The sequence below is a fragment of the Muntiacus reevesi genome, chromosome 4 (genome assembly GCF_963930625.1).
Source record: "Muntiacus reevesi chromosome 4, mMunRee1.1, whole genome shotgun sequence".
NCBI classification, from domain to species: domain Eukaryota; kingdom Metazoa; phylum Chordata; class Mammalia; order Artiodactyla; family Cervidae; genus Muntiacus; species Muntiacus reevesi.
Genome location: NC_089252.1, coordinates 46050950 through 46077760, shown reverse-complemented (window position 1 = coordinate 46077760; position 26811 = coordinate 46050950). Strand labels below are relative to the sequence as shown.

The 26811-nt window shown below is 52.8% G+C and overlaps 1 protein-coding gene across 1 annotated transcript in view; it reads right to left on the bottom strand.

Annotated features, from left to right (window-relative positions):
• CTIF (cap binding complex dependent translation initiation factor) overlaps positions 1-26811 on the bottom strand; it is a 314018-nt gene that overhangs the window by 173440 nt on the left and 113767 nt on the right. The window contains 3 exon segments of the mRNA XM_065932674.1: positions 19168-19243; positions 25030-25134; positions 26212-26285. Coding sequence (XP_065788746.1) covers positions 19168-19243; positions 25030-25134; positions 26212-26285 — 255 coding nt within the window.

Genomic DNA, 26811 nt, shown 5'->3' with positions numbered 1-26811 from the left:
CATCACTGGGGGCTCTGCTGGGGTGTCTACCTTTGATGGTGAGGTGACGAGCCCTGGGAACTCTCATTCACAGGGGCCCACCCCGGGGTGCAGGGAAGACAGGTCACCCTCCTGGGGTGTGCCAGGAGCGGGCCTCAGAGTCTGGGGGACTGTGTCGTTCCGGAGTCCCTCAACCCTTTGCCAATCCACACCCTTGGCTGTCAACTAGGGCAAAATTCTCTGTCCTCCATTTGAGCAAAATAATGGTAAAGAACAAATGCTGCGTGCTCAGCCGCTCATATACTCTGTCATGTCCGACCCTCTGCGACCCCATGGACTGTATGTAGCCCGCCAGGCTCCGCTGCCCACGAGATGCTCCAGGCAAGAACACTGGAGTAGGTTGCTATTTCCTTCTCCAGGGGATCTTCCCGACCCAGGGATCAAACCTGCATCTCTGCAAGCTGCTGGTCTGAGGACCACACTGTGAGAACCAGGGTCCTGCGGGTCCCAAAGGTGAGTAAGATGTTTTCAGCACCCAGGATTTGGAGTGTGGCATGCGGGAAGAAGTGTGGGAGACACAGGGACACCCCAGAGATGTGGAGGGTAGTCCTTCTCCAGGGATATATTAAGTGTTCCGAGGAGCCCAGGAGAAGTAAAAAGGAAATGGGTTATCAGACAGGGCTGCACAGAGAAGGTGACCTTCACGTCGTCTGTGAAGAATAGGTATGTGGCAGGTAGGCGAATGTAGTGGGAAGGGCATTTAAGGCAGAGGACCAGGGCGGCTGTACCTGGTCCATGAACTTGTCACAGGGCTGGAGCTCAGGCGGGAAGTCACAGGAGAAAGGCTGGGAGGCCAGCAGGCACTGGGACAAAGCAAAGTCTGGTTTTCCTATAGGCGAGAATCGCTGAAGGATTTTTAAGCATAGCAATAGGACGTTCGGTACAACCTTTGCCTTTCTGGGTCTAAGTATCCTTGTCTTTGTAACGGGGTGTGATGTGCAGAAGGTCTGGGCAGGCCTTTTCCAGCCCTGACATGCTGTGATTCCATGGGGGCAGGGGACAGGGCACGGTGCCATCCGGCCAGCGGCCTCACCCTGCTGGGAGCCCCTTGCAAGCTCAGGCACCCAACAGCCACGCACACATGCTTGGTCTGTCTGTCCATCTGCTGCTTTCAGAACCCCGGCCAGCCTGGGAAGTGGAGGCAGACGACCGGGGGAGTCACACACTGCTCACCTCTCTGGGCCCGTACGGACCCCCTCCCCCCTGCCGCCTGGGATCGAGCAGCGGCTTACAATGGAAGGAAGAGGGTGTAGGAGGGAGGTCCCCGGGCTGACCCTGGTATTGTTCTCGGGCCAGAAGAAAGCTTCCTCCTGCTTCGCTGTTGCAATGCCAGAAAGGCCGGCGGGCCAGCCGGGGAGAGTCAGAGCGGCCTGGGGGGCGCCTGCCGTCGGGGCGGCCTGGGAGCCGGGGCCCATTCACAAAGGCCTGCAGGAGAGCACGTAGCCCTGTCCGCCCCCGCCCCCCGCTGCCCTCCCTGCAGCCGGCGGCTGCTCCCAGTGAGAGGAGCTGGGGTGAACGAAAATAACCGGGCCCCTCCGCCGCCAGGAAGGAGAAGGAGACCAGAAATGGCACCCTGGCCAATAAAGGAATAATGGACGCTTCACACCCGCACCAACACCTCCCTCTTCCCCCTCGCCTCCGCTGCTCCTTCCACCGCCCAGGGATGCGGAGCAGTCAGTCACTGGACAAAGCATGCAACCTCGCTGAGCCAGGACGGGTCCTGGTCCCCAGGACATCCCCAGTGGCCCCAGACACAGCTCCAGGAGTGGATGGAGGGTGGGGCTGCACGTGGGGTGATCCCCACTCATCCTGAGCTTGGGAACCTCTCCTGGTAAGACCACTGGGTCACTGGGGTGGGTGTGTGCAGGACGGTGGCCCTGCCTCTGAGCATGGGAGCCAGGGCCCCGTAGGCCAGCTGAGGGCCTGCTCTCAGCTCTGGGTGCCTGGCACCCCTGTGGCCTCCCCCTCTCAAACCCCAGTCATTCCAAAGCTGAGGGGGGTGTGGGTAGGGCAGCTCTTGCCATCTGTGAGATGTCCTGGGTCCAGCAGGGGTGGACAGGGAGCTATCTCCGGTCTGGCCTTGCCTGGGCCTGCTACCCCCCACCCGCCCCCATCTGATGGATCAAGCTCTCTGTCACTGAGCAAAGGAGTCTGGGTACATGGTCTGGCCCAAAGCAGGGCATGAATCAAGTGCTACAGGGCAACTCTTCTTTTTAGGAGATCCTAGCCCGTCCCTAATGAAGCAACAAAACTCCCTTCCGTGGCTGCTGTGGGAAGATGTGTACAACCCCAGGAACTCCTCAGATGTCCCAGGGAGAGAGCATCAGGGTGGGTCCGGCCTTAGGACTCAGCCCTTGGCTTCCTAGAACCTCCTTCATTCGCGTATTTCTCTGCTCAAGGGATATCCGGTTGAATCTCCATCTGGTCCAGTCCCAAGGCCTGAAGCCTCCGTACCAACTGCTCCCTCTGCTCCTGGACACGTCCCCTCAGGACGCCGGGACTCCCCCGTTCCCCCGTTCCCTGTGGCCTCCCTGTCTCCTGAACCAGAGTTAGCTCTGCAGCCCGTAAGGCTACACCTTTTCTTTCCTCTCTCGAGATCCACCTTCCTGGCCATCTTTCAAGGCCCAGTTTGTGGTCTGTCTCCTCCAGAAAGCACAAGCTCAGGGAGAGCCAGGAAACAACCAGAGAACCTCAAAACCGGCCTAGAACCCAGTCCTCCAAACGCCCACGAGGTCCCCGAGGACGGAGGTGGTCTGATTCATCCAGGAGGTGAAATCTGACCAGGCCACCAAGGAGTGAGGAGATCTGACCAAGGGGGCAGTAAGGACACTGAAGGAACGCGGGATGGGGTGAGCGATGGAAGGCTCCACACGCCGGGGAGGCAGCTGTGCACGCAGCCTGAGGTCTACGCGGGCACATGGGGCTTCTCTGAGATCTCTGTCTTCGTAGGAGCTGGGGAAGCTCAACCAAATCACTATCCTCCGCCCCCAACTCCCACCCCCGAGGCACAGAAGGGATGTGGGCGGTTCCCAAGCACATTTCTTGTCTGTCAAGCTCCCCAGTTCTGTGCTCACTTCCAGGTGTAACTGGGCCACTTAGTGAGACCGCTGCACAGCTACAGAGGGGTCATCAGATGGCCTGGTTTATATTCTGAGCCCCGGCAAAGCCTTGCAATGAAGTCAGAGTCAGACACAATCCCAGGTTACAGATGAAGAAATGGGAGCCGGAGGAGAATCACTTTGGATGGATACTCTGCACATGGAACCCAAGGGCTCTCAGATGACAACTGAATGAACTTCAGGATTTTGTCACCTGTGTAAACTCTCAGGGCTTTTTATTCTGTTTAGATTAGTGGTTATCAATCTTCTCCTGTAAAGGGCCAGATGGGATATATTTTAGGCTTTGAAGGCGGTGGGTCCACATCATACTACTCAACTCTGCCTTGTAACACAAACACAACCACAGCCACTGAACCAGTGGATGGGCATGCCGTGTGCCAATAAAACTTTATTTGCAGAAACAGGCTGTAGGGCTGAAACTGGCCTGTGGACCGCAGTTTGCCAACCTCCCTCTAAGACCCCAGCTGTGTTACAGATTACTGAGGCTGTCACGTAAGGGAGGCAGATGTTTCTGGGGGCCCCTGGAGCCAGAAAGCGCTTGATATCTCCAGTCACCCCCCTCTCTGCATTCTGCCCCTACCCCAAGACTGAGAAACTGGTGCAGACTCAGCCAGTGGCCCGCTTCCCAGGAACTTTCCAAGCAGTCGCCAACAAAACCCTTTATCTCCCCAATAATCATTTCTTATAAAAATACTCCCAAACAACAAAAAATAAAAATAGGTTGGCCTCACAGCATGCACAGGTCTTGCTACCTGATGGCCTCAGATAGGAAACCACGGATCGAAGAATTCCTGGTCTCCTTATTGTGTGGGTGCCTATTTTTATCCTGAGGGAGGAAGCACTGTGCGGGGAGGGGCGGCCAGAGAGCAGAGGGGGTCTCCAAGGTGAGCCCTCCCCCTCAGAGAGTGAGCAGGACTTGGGGGAGGCCACTGGAAACCTTTCCGATCAAAACAAAAGTAAAAACATCTCTTCCTCTGTCAAAGGTGCCAGTGGGGCTCCTCTCTGCCTCTCCCCACCCCCTCCTCCTTTCTTTCCATTTTTAGTGCCTACAGCAGTAGAGGGGAAAAAAAAAGAAAAGATATCCATTTTCTTGTTCTTGCTTATTAAGGAAATGACATTCACCCCTAACTCGCTGTACGTGACTACAGTCGCCTAGAATTAGAAAACGGTTTTCCATCACCTCTTCCTCCCCGTCACTTCTTACAAAGGGGCGCCGGGCTGCCTGAATTCCGATCCCACTCCCCCATTTGCAAGCCATGTGCTTTGGGGCAGGGAGCTGATCATTTTTCGTGTCTGCAAGATGATGATAACGCAGGGCCTCCACTGCACGGGGCGGCTCTGAGAATTCAGAGCTGATGCGTGCAGACATGGAGCTCAGAAGGGGTGAGGTTCATGTGCACCCCTAGGAAGGACTCTGGGAGTGCTGGGGGGGAGTCCACCTGGGGCAGGAGCAGGTCAGGGCGCATTTAGTCATTCACCTGATATCTAATGAGCACCTACCCGTGTGAGCCCGCATAGGACGGAACATTCCAGTGGGAGAACACAGGCGGACCGCAGAAATAAAGCAAGTGCGCCATGGGCACTGCGAAGAAAAATGAAGTGGGGGCAGGGGGATGGCCGAGATGGAACGGAGTGTTCAAAAAGCTTTACTGAGAAGAGGACGTCTGACCAGAGACAACATCGAGGATAAAAGGAGATGAGTAACAGCCCAGCCTCCGCAGGGATACGTGAGGAAAAGTAAAGAAAAAGAAAGCGCCGTCACAGTTCCTGGAGTCTGGAAGGCACTCGGCCAGCATTTGCACTGCGACGCAGGCCTTGTGAGACACGCATTACCGGGACAGCAGGCGGATCACACGTCCTGGTTCACTGGAAGGAGCGGCCCCGCGTTTAAACTCAGTCCATCACGACTGAGACAACGCCTCGGCCGCAGCAAAGGGCCCAGTCGATCCCGGAGGACCCGGTGAAGGAAGTCAGACTGGGACTTCACCCGGGAAGTCACACTAGGGATGAGGTCACCCGGGGGACACGAGAAGGGACGTGAAGCAGGACTTGGGGAAGAGGACAGGCATGAGGCTGTGAAGGGGGACTTCATTTTCACGAGCCTTTGCTCCTTGGCATCTCAGGGCATTTTAATAATAATCCTTATGCCCGTGACTTAGCACATCCTAGACGTTTCCAGAAGACTTGGTCGCAGAACTGGCATTGCTCGCGGGAATGATCAAGTCACTCCTTCCTATCTGGAGGGCTGTGAACTGGGCAGCTTCAGTCTAGTGTGGGGCAGCCCACGTTCCACTAGCTGCACTGCAACAGCGCCACCTGCTGGAGGAACCAGGCTACTCCCGTGCCTGCCATCCCCTTTATTCTTGCAAGCACTCAGAGGATCATCATTCTGGAAGAAGGTGATTTTCATTCTGAAAGCTCATATCTCTCAGATTTTTGGCAGGGGGTGGTGGTGTTCTCACCCTGACCTATTCAGGGCCAAGCAGGTAAATGAAGTGTTTAACCCCAATTCTCATGGCCCCTTCTCCTGCCCTCTCTCTGAGTTCGATGTGAAGAGAGTACTTGGGCACATCCATGAGGCCAGGAATCCCACTCGACTTAGCCATGTTCCTGGCCCACTCTGTGCACCACGCTGACCTCACAACAGCAGGCCTACACGTTAAGTACTTTAAACTAGGTCAGTCACCAGAGGATCAAAGCAATGAACCTGACCAGGTCAGGGTGAGCTCGAAATTAATTGCAAACAGTCACAGAATTTAGTTTCAAAATTTCCTAACAGGAAAGCAAAAAGGGAAATAAGCTGGGCTATGCAGTTCCTACTGACAGACAAAAGGCAGCAGATGTAACATTTGTCTGATAGAGAAGTCAAAGAAAAAACGATCAAAATGTGTCCTTTGAGAAAACCTTGGGCAAGACATCAGGTAATTCAACCACAACCTCTTTCCACTGGGGTTTTGTGTAAGATGCAGAAGCATCCAGGGCCGTGTGTGCGGAAGAGAGGCAGTATTTCTGCGGGGCCCCAAGGAGACGTTGAGGAGAAACTGTTAAGTTACCACATCTCAGGGGGAAGGAGCTGGGGGTGGTGTCTGAGCTGAGGTCTTGGGCCAGAGGTGAGGCACGGGAGTGAGAGCGGAGGCCAGAACCCATTCAGGTTGGATGACCCTGCCTTCATACTGAACTCAGTCAAGTTTATGGGGCTCCATTGATCCACTCTGGTATTCTTGCCTGGAGAATTCCATGGACAGAGGAGCCTGGCGGGCTACAGTCCATGAGGTCACGAACAGCTGGACACAGCTGAGCAACTCACACACTTTCAACCCACTTAGGACCTGCTCATCCAAGGGCAGAAGTCAGCCCTCTGTGACACCCCTTGCAGGGGCGGGTGCCTGTAGGCACAGATGAAGCTGTCTGGTGCGGGGAAGACCACCAGTACCCCTCACCTCGTGGGTGAGCAGCCTCCTTGTCTGTGCAGCTGATAGATGGGTGTGCCCTCCTGGGGCTGCCACGTGTTTCCGGGGGTCTGAGGACTGGAGGGGTGGGCATGGGGGTCCCTGGAGGAACGTCAGGTCTGTGCCCAACAAGGGGCACTCTGACCAAACAGGTGTTCTCCTCACCCGTGTGGCTGCCTCATTCACGACCTCATCCTCTCCCTTGCTCCGGGGAGGAGGCCTGAGCCTGGAGGGCCTGGGTCCTTTGGGGGACAGCGCTGAGTGCCACGTTTGCATCACCAACAGGGCAACAAGGCTGAGGACGAGGGACCTCTCGCTGCAAACGTGCCGGCGGGGCCTCCGGGGCGGCACGCTGGTGCCCTCTAGTGGGAGCGGATGGCAGTGCGGCCATCTGGGCCTCTCTCTGGCCACACCTGACTCTGGGGCTGTATCTGGAGCAGCTGGGCAAATGATGAGGGCTGGAACGCCCCCGTCACTGCTGACACGGCGGGCTGGCTAACCCCCCTGGCATCATCAGAGATGCCAAAAATGCAGGCAGGACCCTCCCCCGGCCAGGATTCCATTCTAAGCCCGGGGCTTCCGCCCTGCCCTGTGGCTACACCGCCTGGAGCCATGAAGGATGTCCCCCTGAATCCAGGTCGCCATGCTGAAAGCCTACGGCTGCCCCCCACCCCCATCCTGAATCTGAGCTCTCGGAGGAAAACCTAGCCTCAGCTCAGCTCACCTGAGGCGGCTGAGTTTGGGGATGCCAAAATCTGGCTGCTGGCTGGCACCCAGCCCAGCTCACTTTCTCTTCCCCTTCGACTATCACTACAGGGAGGCAAACCTTGGGGACAATCAACATCACCTTTACAAAAAGCACCAGCCTTTACTAACCAACTAAAAATGCCTCTTAAGAGTTGAGAGCTGTGCCTGGCAGACGTTGGTACTGGGACCTACTGTCTCATCTGCTGCCCCAGGTTCTTGTGTGGCTCCAGGGGCTTGAGTCCCAGCAATGGGGGTTCCTGGACTCCCTTCCACTGTTGCAACAACAGCCAGGTGGGCCATCTGAGGACCAGCCCGCACAGTCCTTGGCTTTGGCTGGAGCGGGGAGTGGACAGGCACCCAGGTCTCAGTAGCTGAGCTCTGACCGAGGCACCCCCACCGAGGACTACTCACTATGATGGGACTCCCAGTGAACGAGACAAGCTGGAGCTCCCGGAGACCTACCACAGCCATGAGGCTGGGGCCCACCGTGGCCCTCAGCTCCTGACTCAGCCGTGCTCCCAGGTCCCAGGCGGCAGAGACCGCGAGGCCCTGGGGAGGCAGGTGGGGGAGTATGCAGGGAGGGGACCGGCTTCCCTCTGCAGGGTCTCTGACCTGGGCACGGCACCAGCGTTCACTCACTGACAGCTCTGGCTCTGCACCGTTATCATCAGAGCACCATCTCATCTCTCTTCTAGACTGGGCCCCTCCTGGGCAGCTCTATCTAATGCAATTCTCTCTTTCTCTAAAAGGCTGGTGCAAAGCGCTTGTCCATGAAGATGAGTTAGGCAAGCAAGCGAAGGAGAGAGGAAATTGGGGCAGAAGCAGGCTGTTCGCCCCACTGCCTCCTGCTTCCCTGCCCTGCCAGCCCCTTCACTGCTGGGTGGGGTCACGTGTCTAGTTCTGCCCAATGGGCTGTGAGTACAAGTGACACGTCACACCCAGAGCATGACTCTCCAGCTCTCCCCTTGTCTGCCAGGGTGACCTGGGTGCTGGGTGCTGAGACGGTAGGGCCACAGAATGGGATCCAACTGGAACTCTGGGCCCCCACCTGGGGAAGGAGCTACCCTATAGAGCAGCCGGGCCCTCTGCAGAATCTCAATAAGTGAGAAATAAGATCCTGTGTGTGAAACCTCTGAGATTTGGGCATCTGTTTAATATCATGCTATGGCCTATAGTATTCGAACACAGCAGATGATTGAAAACTCCTGTTTTGTAACGAATAAATAAATAAATAAAAAGACACGTGTCCTGCATATCATACCAACAAGAGCATAACCAGGTTCGTGTCAAAGTTCTGCTGGGAAATGATGGTAGAAACTCACAGGCCGAGGGGATGGACTGAACATAAAGACAAACATCTGCCCCCTCTTTTGGGTGGGAGAAGTGGTGGGCAAGTGGGCAGCGAGCTTCAGGGCAGACTGCTCCCTCCATCTACCTGTTTTTGTTCCCTCCTGTCTCCAGATGGGGAGAGAGGGCAATAGGTCTCTTTCTGTTAATACTCCCCAAATCCTGGCTTTTGTGTGAGTCTCCAGGAAGCCCACTCATCTCTGCTCAGGCCCCTGAGTGCTGTGGGTGGGCCATCCCCTCCATTCAGTGGTCTTCAGTTAGGTGCCTCTGAGATGTATTTGCAAGTGGGAGGTGTTTTTCGGGGGAGGTCACCATGACTGCTCTCTCCCCAGTGACCGGCATTCAGTGGTTGAAACCCTAGATGCTTGCACATACTAAACAGGTGCATATAATTAAGGTCTGTTCTATCCCAAATGCCAGGCTAGCTGACCAGGAGGCCCCAACGCCAAACAATGGGACCAGCCGGCCTTGTCTATGAGGGGGCTTTGAAGACCACTAGGAAAGTTTAGAAAACAATCACCCGTATGTGTCCCCATGGGGCCTCAGATTCTGCCACCAGGGATGTATGTTTGGGGATCAGGAAGCCTGATGGACTTGTCCTAATGGGACCATATGAAATGCAAACACCCCAAAGAGAGGTCAGGCCATGAGCATGATCAGTTACAGCTTTTCAGCTCCTGTGGATAATTTTGAGAAAACTGTAGATTTTCTGTGATGCTTTAACAAACACAGATTCCTGGGTACAATTCAGTGGGTGTGGTCACAGGCCACCTGGATGGCCCCCAAGGCCTTCCCTTCTGATATTCACACCGCTATATAGTATCTTCCACGTTGTACCAGGGTTGGTCTGTACAGTCAATATATATATAGCACGTGGCAGGGTGACTATGTCACTTCTGAGAATAGATTAGAAAAGAGTAGGTCACCGTGCTGGACACTCTCCACTCTCTCACCCATGATATTTCTATGTCTGTCTGTCTGTCTCCCTCCCTCTCTTCCTTCCTCCTTCCTTCTCCCTCAGATCTCTTGCTTTGGAGGAGCCATGCTGTGATGCTCAAGCAGCTTAGGGAGAGGCTCATGAGAATGAAGCCTTCCGCCAGCAGCCAAGGCAGAACCGAGCCCCTTGCCCTCTGCCCCCTGCCCCCTGCCCTCTGCCGTGGGGCGAGCCACCACAGGAGTGGGTCCGCCAGCCCCAGCACACCTGGGTCACAGCTCTGTGAGAAGCCCTGATCCAGAACCACTCGGCTAAAACGCCCTCAGATTCCTGACTCTCAAAAACTGTGTGATAATAAATGCTCACTGTTTTCAGGTTGCTAAATTTTGAGCCGTTTATCCCACCAAAAAAAAGATACCCCACATCCAAGGGCAAAGGAGAAGCCCCACAAGATGGTAAGAGGGGCAAAATCGCGTTTAGAATCAAACCCCATACCCACCAGGGACGCTCGGAGGGCTCAAATAAAGCTTGTGTGCGCCAGGACCCAGAGACCCCACAGAGACCGAGCCAGAGCTGTGTCTGAGCGTCTCCCGCGCAGGTGCGGGTCAGCAGTGGCTGCCGCAGGGAGGGGCTCTGGGTGCAGCAGACCTGGGTGTGGCTTAAGCCTTCTTGGAGGACGTCGCCATTCACCCCACCACAGAGCCCCCAGAACTTACACAAGACTGGGAAACAGACTCTTGGAGGGCACAAACAAAACCTCGTGCACACGAGGCCCCAGGAGAAAGGAGCAGTGACCCCACAAGAGGCTGACCCAGACTTGCCCGTGAGTGACCAGGAGTCTCTGGCGGAGGCATGGGTCAGCGGTGGCCTGCTGCAGGGTCAGAGGCACTGAGTGTAGCAGTGCGTGCATGGGACCTTTTGAAGGAGGTTGCCATCATCTTCATCACCTCCACCATAGTTTGGCCTCAGGTCAAGCAACAGGGAGGGAACACAGCCCCGCCCATCAACAGAAAATTGGATTAAAGATTTACTGAGCATGGCCCTGCCCAACAGAGCAAGACCCAGTTTCCCCTTCAGTCAGTCTCTCCCATCAGGAAGCTTCCATAAGCCTCTTATCTTTATCCATCAGAGGGCCAACAGAATGAAAACCACAATCACAGAAAACTAATCAAATTGATCACACAGATGACAGCCTTGTCTAACTCAATGAAACTATGAGCCATGTTGTGTAGGGCCACCTAAGATGAATAGGTCATGGTGGAGAGTTCTGACAAAACGTGGTCCACTGGACAAGAGAATGGCAAACCATTTCAGTATTCTTGCCTTGAGAACCCCATGAATAGTATGAAAAGACAAGAAGGTAAGTCAATATGCCACGGGAGATCAGTGGAGAAATAACTCCAGAAAGAATGAAGAGCCAAAGCAAAAACAACACCCAGTGGTGGATGTGCCTGGTGATGGAAGTAAAGTCCGATGCTGTAAAGAGCAATACTGCATAGGAACCTGGAACGTTAAGTCCATGAATCAAGGCAAACTGGGAGTGGTCAAACAGGAGACGGCAAGAGTGAACATCGACATTTTAGGAATCAGCGAACTAAAATGGACTGGAATGGGTGAATTTAACTCAGACGACCATTATATCTACTACTGTGGGCAAGAATCCCTTAGAAGAAATGGAGAAGCCATCATATTCAAGGGTCTGAAATGCAGTACTTGGATGCAATATTAAAAACGACAGAATGATCTCTGTTCATTTCCAAGGTAAACCATTCAATATCACAGTAATCCAAGTCTATGCCCTGATCAATAATGCTTAAGAAGCTGAAGTTGAAGGGTTCTATGAAGACCTACAAGACCGTCTAGAACTAACACCCAAAAAAAAATGTCCTTTTCATTATAGGGGACTGGAATGCAACAGTAGGAAGTTAAGAGATACCTGGAGTAACAGGCAAATTTGGCCTTGGAGTACAGAATGAAGCAGGTCAAAGGCTAATAGAGTTTTACCAAGAGAACACAATGGTCATAGCAAACACCCCCTTCCAAAAACACAAAAAACTCTACACATGGACATCACCAGATGGTCAATACCGAAATCAGACTGATTATATTCTTTGCAGCCAAGATGGAGAAGCTCTATACAGTCAGCAAAAACAAGACTGGGAGCTAACTGTGGCTCAGACCATGAACTCCTTATTGCCAAATTCAGACTTAAATTGAAGTAAGTAGGGAAAACCCTACTTACTAGGGTTTTCAGGTATGACCTAGACTATCAACTAGATTATTCAGGTATGATCTAATCAAATCCCTTAGGATTATACAGTGGAAGTGACAAATAGACTCAAGGGATTAGATCTGATAGACAGAGTGCCTGAAGAACTATGAATGGAGGTTCGTGACACTATACAGGAGGCAGTGATCAAGACCATTTCCAAGAAAAAGAAATGCAAAAAGGCAAAACGGTTGTCTGAGGAGGCCTTACAAATAGGTGAGGAAAGAAAAGACGAAAAAGGCAAAGGAGAAAAGGAAAGATATACCCATTTGAATGCAGAATTCCAAAGAATAGCAAGAAGAGACAAGAAAGTCTTCCTCCATGATCAATGCAAAGAAATAGAGGAAAACAACAGAATGGGAAAGACTAGAGATCTCTTCAAGAAAATTAGAGATACCAAGGGAACATATCAAGCAAAGATGGGCACAATAAAGGACAGAAATGGTATGGACCTAACAGAAGCAAAAGATATTAAGAAGAGGTGGCAAGAATACACAAAAGAACTATACAAAAGACATCTTCACAACCCAGATAATCATGATGGTGTGATCACTCACCTAGAGCCAGACATTCTGGAATGCGAGTCAAGTGGGCCTTAGGAAGCATCACTGCAAACAAAGCTAGTGGAAGTGATGGAATTCCAGCTGAACTATTTCAAATCCGAAAAGATGATGCCATGAAAGTGCTGCAATCAATATGCCAGCAAATCTGGAAATCTCAGCAGTGGCCACAGGACTGGAAAAGGTCAGTTTTCATTCCAGTCCCAAAGAAAGGCAATGCCAAAGAATGCTCAAACTACTGCATGATTGCACTCATCTCACACACTAGCAAAGTAATGCTCAAAATTCTCCAAGTCAGGCTTCAACAGTATGTGAACTGTGAACTTCCAGATATTCAAACTGGATTTAGAAAAGGCAGAGGAATCATAAATCAAATTGCCAACATCCACTGGATCATTGAAAAAGAGTTCCAGAAAAACATTTACCTCTGCTTTATTGACTACACTAAAGCCTTTGACTGTGTGGATCACAACAAACTGTGGAAAAATCTTAAAAAGATGGGAATACCAGACCGCCTGACCTGCCTCCTGAGAAACTTGTAGGTAGGTCAGGAAACAACAGTTAGAACTACACATGGAACAGCAAACTGGTTCCAAATTGGGAAAGGAATATGTCAAGGCTAAATATGGCACTCTGCTTATTTAACTTATATGTAAAATACATCATGCGAAATGCTGGGCTGGACAAACACAAGCTGGAATCAAGATTGCTGGGAGAAATATCAATAACCTCAGATATGCAGATGACACTATCCTTATGGCAGAAAGTGAAGAAGAACTAAAGAGCCTCTTGATGAAAGTGAAAGAGGAGAGTGAAAAAGATGGCTTAAAGCTCAACATTCAGAAAACTAAGATCACGGCATCCAGTCCTATCAATTCATGGCAAACAGATGGGGAAATAGTGGAAACAGTGGCTGACTTTATTTTCTTGGGCTCCAAAATCACTGCAGATGGTGACTACAGCCATGAAATTAAAAGGTGCTTGCTCTTTGGAAGAAAAGTTATGACCAACCTAGACAGCATATTTAAAAGCAGAGACATTACTTTGCCAACAAAGGTCCATCTAGTCAAAGCCTATGGTTTTTCCAGTAGTCATGTATGGATGTGAGAGTTGGACCATAAAGAAAGCTGAGCACTGAAGAACTGATGCTTCTGAACTGTGGTGTTGGAGAAGACTTTTGAGAGTCCCTTGGACAGTAAGGAGATCAAACCAGTAAATCCTAAAGGAAATCAGTCCTGAATATTCACTGGAAGGATTGATGCTGAAGCTGAAACTCCAACACTTTGGCCACCTGATGCGAAGAGCTGACTCATTGGAAAAGGCCCTGATGCTGAGAAAGATTAAAGATGGGAGGAGAAGGGGATGAGGATGAGATGGTTGGATGGCATCACCGACTTTATGGACATGAGCTTGAGCCAGCTCCAGCAGTTGATGATGAACAGGGAAGCCTGGTGTGCTGCTTGCAATCCATGGGGTCGCAAAGAGTCAGACACAACTGAGCGACTGGACTGAACTGAACTGATTACACAGCAGTAGGTAACTTGGCTTCCCTGGTGACTCAAATGGTTAAGAATCTGCCTGCAATGCAGGAGACCCGTGTTCAATCCCTGGATTGGGAGGATCCCCTGGAGAAGAGAATGACAACCCACTCCAGGATTCTTGACTGGAGAATTTCATGAACAGAGGAGCCTGGTGGTCTACAGTCCATGGGGTCACAAAGAGTCCGACATGACTGACCGACTAACACTTTCTCTTTCAAAAGATAATCAATACAGTGGATCTAGGGTAAGACCCAGAAAGCCGCTCAGAGACTTAACTATTGGTGGTTTCCTGGCGGCAAAGCAGGTTCAGGGTGTGTGTGGTGTGGGTGACGTGTGTGGTGTATGGGGTGTGTGTATGTGTGTGCACATGCATGTGTGGTATAGGCAAATTGTGGTATGTGGTGGTGTATGATTGTGTGTGTGTGCGTGGTGTAGGAAAGCTGTGGTGTGTGCTGTGGGTGATATGTGTGGTGTATGGGGTGTGTGTGTGTGTGTGTGGTGTAGGTAAGTTGTGGTGTGTGGTGTGGGTGATGTGTGTGTGTGGTGTGGGTAAGTTGTGGTGTGTGGTATGGGTGATGTGTGTGGTGTATGATGTGTGTGTGTGTGCGTGTGGTGGAGGTAAGTTGTGGTGTGTGGTGTGGGTGATGTGTGTGGTGTATGGTGTGTGTGTGTGTGTGTGGTGTAGGTAAGTTGCGAGTATCAAAGCCCGTCCACTGTGTGGATCCTGACCCGCAATGGAGACGAGAGGTGAAGACCTCCACCCCGGCACCTCTAAGAGGTTATGTCCCACAAGGGCGGTGGAGACCAAGGATGCTTGCTGATGGATTGTCCCTGAGTTACCCTAGGAAGTGAGATCTGAGCAAGACCTTGGTCTGCTGATTTTTAAAATCTGCTTAGTAGGGAGCTATTTCTTCAAATGAAACCGTTCACAGAAGACCCGCTTAGAGACACGGGCAGAGCTGTTCTGGGTGGGGCTGAGCGGGGGTCCCCTGCAGCCGGGTCTTCAGCTGCCCCGCTCCCCCGCCCAGCAGCGCCCCTGAGACAGCTCTGGAAAACCCCAGAACATTACAGTTCGCAAACCTCTGATCTAACTCAACTGCGTCATCTTCCTGGTGAGTAAACCAAGGCCCATGGAGGAAAGGTCACGCGGCACGTCTGTGGCGGACGCTTCGAAAGCGAGTCTCTTGACCTCTGATGCAATGTGTCCGCTCTCCCTGGCAGGTCACTCAGGGCAAATGCACACGCCGGGTGGGGGGACCTCCTAACAAAGGGGGGGCCCACAGCCTGTCCACCAGCAGAGGGAGCCCCTCCTACGTGCCAGGCAGTGCTCTCAGAGCTTCGGGTGAATTCACGTGCTCAACCTTCTGGACAACCCTAGGAGGTCGACGCTCATTATCCTGTTTTACACAGGAGGAGACAGGCGGAGCAGGGGGAGTAACCAGCCCGACTCCGTGGCTGCTCAGGGCGTGGCCAGGATTCCATGAGGTCCAGACACCAAGCCCTTCACCTCTGCATCCTCTGCACCTCCCCATCCCTGTAAGCGCCCAGCTCTCCTCTCCATTCCAGTAGGACTGCAAGGCCCTCTACTCCGCTCCCCAAGGAGTCGGCAAACAGTCCCCCAAAAGGGGGTGCGGTCACTCCTCTAACTTCCAGGACGCCCCAGGCCTCTGGCTCAAAGGCCACTGAGGGCTCAACACTTCTCCTAGGGCAGGGGGCGCTCCTCACCTCTCCTCACCTACATCAGTGTCTTGAAAATGTATTTTTTCTATCAATAATGGGCACCATAGGCATTTAAGAACAGAGTGATAAAGCGATTATTTCTGAGTATTTTACCTTTTGTCTTTGGCACCAGAGTTAGCTTTATATTAACCATGAGAATTGAGTACAGATCTGCCAGAGTACATTTCATTAGTACAGAGGGTATTGCATTAGCAGATACTCTGTGCCTTTGACCTACACACCACGTCCTAGGCCCTACTAATGAGTTCTCTTTCAAACATAGGAAAGTGACTCAGTCTTAGGCTGAGCAAAAACAGTACGCCGAGCATCCCCACCCCATCCCCATCCTCCTCACTCAGACTCCCCGACCGCTAAGACTGCTAAGACATGTTTGTTGCTCCCTCCATCTGTGGATCCACATACTCATCATGACTCATCTTTTTCTAAACCGTCTGAGGACCTATCGCAGACATGAGGTCGCATATCCCTCAAATATCATAGTGAGTGTTTCTCAAAAACAAGGACACTCATTCATCTAATGGTCATATAGCCCCCTAAGTCAGGACACTTCTAAGAAACAGTACTGTCACAGACCCCAATTCACATTCTTCCACGGTCCAACAAGGTATCTATTTCTTTTTGGCCCAGGATCTCAGAAAGGAACACACATTGCATTTTGGTGTCTGCCGCTTCAATTCCCTCCACTCCTGAAACCCCTCAGTCTTTCTCTCTTTCATATCCAAGCAGTTTTAAAGGATGGCCCTTCTATTTGGTTCCTTAGGACCAGACGCAGGCTATATTTTCTTGGCAGGAAAACCGCAGAAATGATGCTGGACTCTGTGCAACACGTCAGGGGCACAAGGTGTCCACCCATCCCACACCAAAGATGCGAACTCTGATCACCTGGTCAGGCTGAAGCCTGACAGGTTTCTCCAGCATAAAGTCGCCACACTTCCCCTTATAATGAGGTGAGCCCTATGCATGCCTGGTCTGGCGCCCAGTGAGTTTCCAGTCTACTAGGCAGGGAGGAATCCAAACAGAGTCCCATGCTCTCAGTAAGTTAAGGGGACAGACTTCAAAATTCAGGGAGTGCAAGGCCACCAGAATTTGGAAGGCAGAGAACCAGAGAAGATAAAACTGCCCACGGAGCAAAATCCAGAAATTGTAAGCACTCGAGTCTTTAGCTAAGCACAAATTTTACACGTGTGTGAGGAAACTTCCAGGGTTGCTGAAAAGTTACCTGCAGTGAATTGATGGAATAATCCCCGAAGATCAGACAGGGATGGAAGTAGTCTGTACTCCCAGCCAACATGGTGGAAATACCTCCTCGGACCTAAGGCACCAAGCCGCAACTTCAGAAGACTATTGACTGAGCAGTGAAGCAAAATATGTTTTAAAGGTTTCGCACCTAACAAAGCTTAGAAAGTAAGTCTTTAAAGGATCAAACTCTATTCTATCGAACTGTATTCTGGAATAAAGTTCAAAATATTTTAACTAATAACAATAATGTCCAACACCCAACAATGTGAAATTCCTAGTATCTTGCATCTAATACAAAATTACCAAGCATGCAAGGAAAAATATGCCCCATACTCAAGAGAAAAATCAATTAACAGAAACAGACTGTGAAACATCATGGATGGCAGAATCAGTGGAGGATATTAAAACAGCTACTATCAAAGATTCCATATGCCCAAGAAGATATAAGAAAGCATGAGCATGAAGAGGACAGAAATAGAAGATAAATACAAAAAAATTCACACTGAACTTCTAGAGATGACCCACATAATGTCTGAGATGAAAAATACACAAGACAGGATTAACAGTAGATTAGACACTACAAGAAAAACTTAATGAACTTGAAGACATAGCAATAGAAACTCTCCAAAATGAAACAGAGAAAAAGCCTAAAAAAATATGTGGACGACTTCTCTGTTGATCCAGTGGTTAAGAATCCATATGCCAAAGCAGGGGACATGCGGACAATCCCTGTCCAGGAAGATCCCCCATGCTGGGGGCTAACTAAACCCATGCACCACAACTCTATCGAGCCCAGGCTCTAGACCCCATGTGCAGCAACTACTGAGCTTGTGTACCACAACTAGAGAGCGGCCACAACTAGAGAAAGTCCGTGCTTTCACAACTGTGAAGACCTAGTATAGCTATAAATAAAGAAATAAATTTAAAATAGCGTGGTACATTTAAAAAAAAATAAGAAGAGTTTTGGTGAGCCATGGGAAAACATGAAGGAGCATACCATGCATATAATCGGAATTACAGGGGTGAGTGGGTTCCATTGGAAGTGAGGAGAATAATGGTTGAAATGTTTCCAAATTTGATGAATGCTATGAACCTACAGATCCAAGAAGCTCAATAAAGTCCGAGTGATTTGAAAAGACCCTGATGCTGGGGAATGATTGAAGGCAGGAGGAGAAGGGGACGACAGAGGATGAGATGGTTGGATGGCATCACCGACTCAGTGGACACGAGTCTGAGTAAGCTCTGGGAGTTGGTGAGTTGGTGATGGACAGGGAAGCCTGGTGTGCTGCAGTCCATGGGGTCGCAAAGAGTTGGACACGACTGAGCGACTGAACTGAACTGAACTGATACAAACACAAGGAAAACCAAGCCCAAATCACATCCTAGTCAGATTGCTGAGGCCTTGACTATACATTCTATCATTTCCCGTTAATAGGCCCATAATCACTCAACAACAAAGTGGGAAAGAACCAAAGGGAGAGGGAAGAGAAGAATGGATGCAGGTGACATAGCAAGACCGACTCAGAAGATAGAAAGAAAGGGTGATGTGGTGAATGCGTGGCAGGTCACCATGGAGCTCGGTCACCTAGCTCCTCCTCTTCTCGGCAGGACGTCTTGCCTCTTTCCCAGAAGCAGCTACACCCCTACTGCGTCTGCCCAAAGTCCAGCACCAGAAGCCTCTAGGGACCTGGATTCACTGTCTCTGTGCCGAGTAAATCCTTTTGTTCCGGAGCCTGGCCCCCATTCAGGAAAAGGAGTCCAATCAATGACAAAATCGGCAAGTGCAGCAGACACCTGGAGGCTGGTAGGACAACTCCACTTTTCAGAGGGCTAAAAATAGCCCTGACCACACTGGAAACGGAAGCAGCCCTGCCAGTTCCACCAGAACACTGCAGTTTGCCTCACCTCAGAGGTTTCAGGTCAAGGGACAAAAACTTCCCAGTTTGCTGGGCTGCAGGGCACTTGGCCATTTCATCCATCCTCCCCAGCATCTGAGTGCAGGCTCCCACACACATCACCATGGGCCACTCTGTACCAAGGCGGGTACCTGCCCCGGCCCACCTACCGTTGCAGTACATCCAGCTATACCCTGCGAGAGCCAGGGGCCAGAGGCTGTGTTCAGGCCCTGTCCAGGCTGAGGGCAGGGGGAGAGCTGTTGTTGGAGACGCCGCCCCTGCACCTACCTGCCAGGCTGGAAGGACCTTCTCGATGTCATTCAGGTTGATTCCATCCCCATCTTCCAGCTTCCCTTTTCCACACCTGGGCCAGAAAAGACATAATGGCATTGAAAGGACAGCTCATTCAAGCATCGTGTCCCAGCCCAGCCAGTAGGAAGAGCAATGATGATCAGGAGAGACCCTGTCCTGCCCTTCTCAAGGCTGCAGAATCAGCCTGTACTGCCTGGAGGAAACGACATCCTCCTACCTCAGGTCTGGGGACACAGACCTTCCTTGAGGACAAAGGACTCGATGCAGGCAAGAATGTGGGGTGGAGTCACGTCTGACTCCAGCCCCCCTCAGACACTTGCCCAAGAATGTGGGGTGGGCTGGAGGCACTATCATGACGTCCCACCCCTAGGGAGGTCAAGGGTACCAGAGTTCCCCTCGATCACTCCAAAGATGCTGAACTCCTTGCCAATGAATGCCCCAAAGTGTATCCCAAATCCTGCAAAGCCCATCATCCTGCCCAGTTACACCGAAGGGAAAGCAAGTGAACAGAGAGACAGAGCAACTTTCTTGAGGTTACACAGGCCCCCATTCGGCTTCCTCCCTCCTGGGCCCACCTCTGGGCCAGTTGAGCAATCCGGTTTTATCTGCACATCTGCTCTGGGTGGGAACACCTCCAGGCTAGAGGTGCTGGCCTGGATTCACTGGCCAAAGTCCATGTCTTCCCCATATTTAAAGGTGTAGACTCTGGAACCAGACTTCAGAAGTCGGAGCCCCAGCGGCATAGCTTACTAACTGGATGACGCTGCCCAAGTCACTGTCTCTCTCTGTACCTAGGTTTTCTCATTAGTAAAATGGGGATAATTACTAGAGCCTAACATCATATGGCAGTTGGAGGATTAAGTTATAGTTAATATATTGAAGTGCTTAGAACTGGGCCCAGCATACAGTAAACACTATTATAAATGTACATGTAGAGAATATATTGTAACAGCAAATACAGGCAATAATTAAGTAAAATTATAATAAAATAACAAGGTAAAAATATTAGTGCTACTAGGAATACTGCTACCACTGTTACTATCCTTTGTTATTATCGTTACCGGGCTGAGCGGCAGCGCAGTAACTAACAACAGCACAGATTCTAGAGTCAACACAGCCTCTTGCAAGTTACTCAATTTTTCTGCAAGTTTCTCATCCTTTGAAGTGAAGATAATAATAGCTCTTACCTCCTGAAGCTGTGCTGAGTTTAGACAATGGGCAGCAAGCATCTAGAATGGGACTGGTTTTTGCTCAGAGCCTGGTGAGTATCAGTTACTGCTACTGCAGTTATTTTGTCACTAAGTCGTGTCTGACTCTTTGCAACCCGGTAGACTGTAGCCCACCAAACTCCTCTGTCCATGGGATTTCCCAGGTAAGGATACTGGAGGGGTCGCCATTTCCTTCCCCAGGAGATCTTCCCCACCCAGGTATCGAACCTGAACCTTCTGCAGGCAGGCGGGTTCTTTACTACCACTGAGGCACCAGAGAAACATATTATTATTAGCCCAGGTGTGGCAAGAGCTGCCCAATGGGTGGTGGCAGCATTTTCCAACTGCAGTTAATGCAACTCTCAAATGTCAGAGTAATTAGTTTATATAATCAAATATTTCCCCAGCGTCCCTTGTGCTTCGGGATCTGCCAACCTTTCTTGGGGTCATGGAAAATAAATCCCGCGTGGTTCCTGCCCTCAGACAGCTCCCAGCTCTTGGCCAAGGAGTCCTCAACTCGGACTAAGAGGGCGCTGAGCCTGAGGACCAGCAGGGGGCAGCACGAGATACGTGTTATCAAAGTCCTACGGACAGAGGGGCCCTGGATCCCCAAGGAAGAGAAACCCGGCAGGGCTTGGGGGAGGTCAGAGGGCCAGGGGCGGGGGATATGACCGACGCCCCCATCGACACACGCTTTGGGGCTTGGGGGCTCTGTCTCGGGCTGGGCCGTCGGGGTCACAGGCCGGCAGGAGGAGCAGGGTGGGCGCGGCGGGGCTCAAAGGAGCAGCGCCCACAGCGGCCGAGGGCGGAGGGAGAGGAGCTGGGAGGCCAGCTGGCCCAGCAGAGCATCTGGGAGAACGTCCCAGGCAGAGGCCTGGAGCGAAACACCGCGTGCAGCCAGCAAGGAGGTCCGGGTTCTAGCGGGAGGTGGGTGGGGGGCCAGGGCGGGGCCCAGGGGCTAGAGGAATTGCGGGGCCCCGCTCTGGAAGCACAGCGCGGGTTCTGGCTGGGGCAGCTGGGGTGGCAGAGGGGTGTAACGGGACCTTCTTGCCCCTTCCGGCCCCACCCTGGCGGTGATGGTGCAGGACTGCAGAGCTGGAGAGAGGTCTGGAAACACGCCTTTCAGCCAACACATTTGCCTGGTAGAAACAGGCTGGCCCGCGAAGGCACCGATGGCGCGCAGTCACCTGTGTTCCTGTGAGTCCCGGCAGCGCAGGAGGAGGGAACCGGGGACTCTGGCCGCTCTCCCCCAGGTCACGTGCGCAGGGACGCACGTCTGACTCCAGCCCCCCTCAGACACTTGCCTAGCTTGGCTGGGCCATATACTCTCACCAGGGCAGCCTCTAGCGTCCAGTCGGCAGGGAGGACTGCTGTCTCTCTAGGCCCTGCGGGGTCTGGGACTCAGAACTCCCCGCAGGGCCGGCAGGTTGGAGGAGGTCTTAAGGTGGCTACAGACCAGCTGAGTCACTGCTGCCAACACGGTTTCCAAGGCAACAGCCTCCTCTGATTTCCGTCCCTCCATGGAAACGCGGGCTGCCGGAAGCCTTGGCAACGGGTGGTACCCTACTTCCAAGGGCTGCCGCAGAGGCTGGGCCTGTCGAGTGCATCCCCAGGACTGCCAGACCCTAAGGGGGAAACCCGGCCGCTGGCTCAGCCACAAGGTGGCCACAGGGCGCTGCACCCAAACTCCCCAGCAACCCGAGAGAGACGGGATTTGGCCCGAGAGTCAGTGGTAAAGAACCTGCCTGCCAAAGCAGGAGACCCAGGAGACACAGGTTCGCTCCCTGTGTCGGGAAGATCCCCTGGAGGAGAAAATGTCAACTCCAGTATTCTTGCCTGGGAAATCCCATGGACAGAGGAGCCTGGTGGGCTACAGTCCATGGGGCCGCAGAGTCGGACATGACTGAGAGTGTGTGCGTGCATACACATACACACACACACCAGGTGTCACACACACACACACACACACACACACACACCAGGTGTCTGGTGAAGGGTTAGGGAGATTGTCAGCAAATTTGGGCAGCTCCTCCCAGTGAGTAAGCCTGGTGATGAGTGGGTGTGGCCAGTTCCTCCGGATCCAGAAGGGACAAGGGCCCTCAGCAAAAGGGGAAGCTTTCTCTCCCTAGACATCATTGTCACTGCTGCCAAATCGTATTTTGTTAGGATGTTAATTCGTAAGGTGTTAATTTCCTTTGGAAAACCTGACTTCACCACTTGATCCCCACTAGACACCCCCAGTATATGAGGTGGTTTCATCACTTCTGTCCTCTGGGCCTCAGTTTCCCCAGTGGTTTCACCATCCATGTGCTCCCAGGAGAAAGAGGACACATGGGCACTTCCCAGGGAAATGCCACCTCTCTCGGAAGCCTTCCCCAGACTGTGCATCACCCCCGCTCCACCGCTGGCTTCTCTGCCCCACTCTGCATTTCCTTTATTTAACTCGCACCTGGCCCTTAGTTTATACCGTGTACTCTGAGTGTGTAAGCACAGTCTCAATTACGAATGGGCTCATTAACAGTAGAGTGGATAAAAATACTTCTGAGAAGGGACCGTACTGTATACTGCGTGTGTTCCTCACCATTTGGGGACCCAGCCGGCCTTATGACCAGGCTTCAGAGGTGCAAACTGCTCCTTCCTTTCCCAACGCACACTGCAAGCTCCAACCAACCCCCATTTCAGGGCAAGCGGGAGCATCACTTCTGCAGGAAACCAGCTCCTGAACTTGACCTGAGCAAAGGTCAGCTTTCCTAAACTCAGAAGCCTGGAGGGCCCAGCTCTGTGCAGTCCAGCAGCTCAGGAGGAAAATGCCCTCAGCGCTGCCGAGGGGGAGGACGGAGGGGACGGTGAGCGGGTGGGCGGATGGACGGGCGTGAGTGAGGCAGGGCCGAGGAAGCCCCGCGTTTGGGTCTCTGCTTGGCGCTATCTCCTCCTAACAGGATGCCTCCGTGTTCAAGGGCATTTCCTCTCTTGACCCCCAAAAATCATCCCAAAAGTTCATATAGAACCCACACAAGCAGGGGCAGGACAGGGGAGAGGACGGGGTCCCCTGGGAAAGTCTGATACGAGTGCTGGGCCTCTGCCCCCAAAATACACACACGCATGTCATTTTACATAAAAATTTAAGGGGATCAAGCCGATTCAAGGATACGACGGTATCCTTGAGTCTGAGTACTGGATGGTTATCAGAGGGGTTTAAATCTGCTCCTTGGGCAGGTTACTGGGCCTCTCTGAGCTGCATTTCATCTCTGAAATAAGGATGCAAGCGTCTCCCTCCCAGGTTTTGTCACCGACACTGCAGGGAGACCACTGCCAAGAGGGGGCTGACCACTGGGGGTGGGTGGGGTGGGGTGGGCAGTCAGCGGTGGGACAGGTGAGATGCAGGAATGTAGCCCAGAATGTCAGTTATACTTAGATCTGAAGTGACAGAGAGACAAGGGTGGACGGGTAAGGACTGGAAGGAAAAAATAAAAAGCCATGAGTTGACTTAAAAAAAAATGGAAAACAGTATGTATTGCTGAGGATGTAGAGAAATCGGATCCCCTGCATATTGCTGCTAGCAATGTGAAATATTCAGCTGCTGTGGAAAACAGTTTAGCTGTTCCTCAGGAAGTTCAAACATAGGATTACCATCTAGTTTGGGAACTAGAGAGAGATGGTGGTCACACAGCGTTACCAATGTACTAAATGCCACTGATTGAATACCTTCAAAGGCTTAATATTATGTGAATTTTAGGTCAGCATCACTGACTCAATGGACATAAGTTTGAGCAAGCTATGGGAGATGGTGATGGACAGGGAAGTCTGGCGTGCCGCAGTCCATGGGGTTGCAAAGAGTCAGACACAACTGAGCGACAGAACAACAACAAAAATTATTTTAAAATTCAGGAAGAAAAGAAACCATCTGTCTCACACACCACCCCCCGCCCCCCTCCCATGTCCGTCTGGAGTCACTTTCCTGTCCAGAGGTCAGCCCAGGCCCTGACACCATCTTTTTTTTTTTGGCTGCACCATACAGCATGCAGGATCTTAAGTCCTGGACCAGGGATCTGACCCGTTTCCCCTGCAGAGGAAGCATGGAGTCCTAACCACTGGACTGCCCCAGAAGTCCCTGAAACCATCTTTCAAAGCACAAGTAAACACTGATGCATGAAGGAGATAACTGAATAAAAGCAACATTTTTTGCATTTGTCGCATCCTGTAAAAGCAGCAGTGACCCCAGTGGTTCTGAGAGCGGGGACCCTGGGGGAGCGGCAGCGGCATTTCCTGAGGACTCCTTAGACATGCAAACCCCCGGGCCCTCCCACCCCCAGACTCCCGAACCTGAGACCCTGGGGGTGGACCCATCGATCTCCACTCCCATCACTGGGTCTCACCCGCTGCGCTGGGCCACGGCCAAGCAGGGTCACTGTGAGAGGTCAGGAAGGGGAGCAGGATGGCTCGAGGGGGCTGGGCAGTGAAGTGAGGGGGCGTTCGGGGGGGGTGGGGAGTGAGCCTGCAGGTCTGAGCCAGTGAGCCTCTCTGGGCGTCAGCCTGCCAGGGAAAGGCCACCGCACCCCCAGCTCCCGGGGGGCCACGGCTGTGCCCTGCCTCCCTGGCCGCTCTGTGAGAGCCCCGGGCTGCCGCTTACCCTTCTCGGTCGATGTGTGGCAGGGACTGCTTGGGCGTGTGCCGGAGCTTCCGGTGGAACTGGGTGAAGTCCAGCTTTTCAGGCTGCAGGTCCCAGGTGGCACCACTAGAGGGCGAGAAAGAGGTCGAGTCCCGTTAGTGATTGAGATGAGTCGCCCCGGGGGACCCTGGGGGAGGCGCCAGGCAGGGAAGCAGCTCAGAAAGGGGTGGGCAGGAAGGGGAGGCGTCCACCCACCACGGGCGGGCCAGGCGGGGACCCCCCACTCGGGATGGAGCCTGGCACGTCAGCCCTGTGCTCACGGATCATGGGGCAGGGGCCTGCCTACGAAGCCTTCCTCTTCTTTAACCCTGCTCTGAGATAATGGATGCCTATAAAACACACAAGTGTGGGCCTGACCCCCGCTCTCAGTGGTCCCCCTAAAAGTCTGGAAAGTCTGATCCCCCAGACTGCAAAGTCTGGGGTTGAGTCTGTGAGTGGGGAAGCAGGGGGCCAAGTCCCCCCGAGTACCAGTCTCGGGGAGAGACCGGTGGCGCTTCCATGCTGAGCAAGCCGGAACCAGGGTGCGCCTGGAGCACATCCAGAGTTGACCAGCTCCGGGGCCAGGGGCACAGCTGAGCTAAAGGGCCATCCGTGGTCTGAGGCTCCCAAAAGGAACGGCTACCACGACAGGGGCTCATCAGCAAACCCTTCAGGGGCACCAACCCCACGTCCTCAGGAAGTTTGGCCAACGCCTGCCCTTGCAGCATGGCCCATCAGAAACCTCCTAGAGCTGGAAGCACCGACAATCCTTCCTTTTCTCTGGACCTCTCTCTGCAGCAGCCCCTGCTTCACCCCGGCTTGTCTAACAGGCCCCAGACGCCATTCTCCTGTCCTCCACCTCCCCACCCTCTCTCCCAGGGGTCACACTGGTGTCATCTGTTTTTCTCTGCCTTTTGCACTCTATTTTCTCTTGTCGTCTCCTCCTCTCCTTCCCTCGGACCCCATCCCAGCTGTCTTCTTCCTTCTCTCTCTCACCTCCTTCCTCCAGCCTCATCCTCTCTACTTCACCCCCCCTCCACGTTTAGGGCAATGAACTCTCAACATGAACTTGGTCCCCAGAGGGTGGGTCCCTCAGGGAATAAGGACCAGGAAGCTGGGGTCCCAGCTGGAGCCACACACACAGCAAGAGGAAGAGGAGCGCACCTGAAGGAATCGAAGGTGTTGGCAGCCCAGATATCTGTGCCCAGCATGTCCAGAGAGGTGTCTTTGCTGCCATTCTGGAAGACACAGAGGATGAAAGGGGGGTGTTATTTGCCTGGCCAGGACATGGAACAAGCGGGCAGAAGGCCCAATCCCAGAGAGGACGGCAGAGCCCTGTCCCCTTGAGCAGCTTGGACATTGGAGGGGCCGCTGAAGGGTCCTGGCGGGTATACGCAGCGTGTACGACTTAGGGGGCCCTGGACTCCCCCAGGCACAGGTCCTCACTTCAACAGTGTTTGGCAGGGCTGCATGGTCGGGTACCCGGAACCCCAGGGCTCTGCCGTGCCAGCCCATGGCTCTCTCCTCGAAGTCTCTGCACTGATGAGCTGCCTCCAGCACTGCCAGTCTGATGGTGGGGCGTCTCCCCAGGCAGGGAGTCTGTGGAGCCAGGCAGGCAGGAAGGTCTGCTGGGAGGCTGACTTCCTTTGGAATTAAGCCCCATACCCCAAAATCAGGCAGCATCAAGGAGCCCCCAAGGTGATGGAGGTTTAGTTCAGTCGTGTCCAACTCTTGTGACCCCAGGGACTGTAGCCCGCCAGGCTC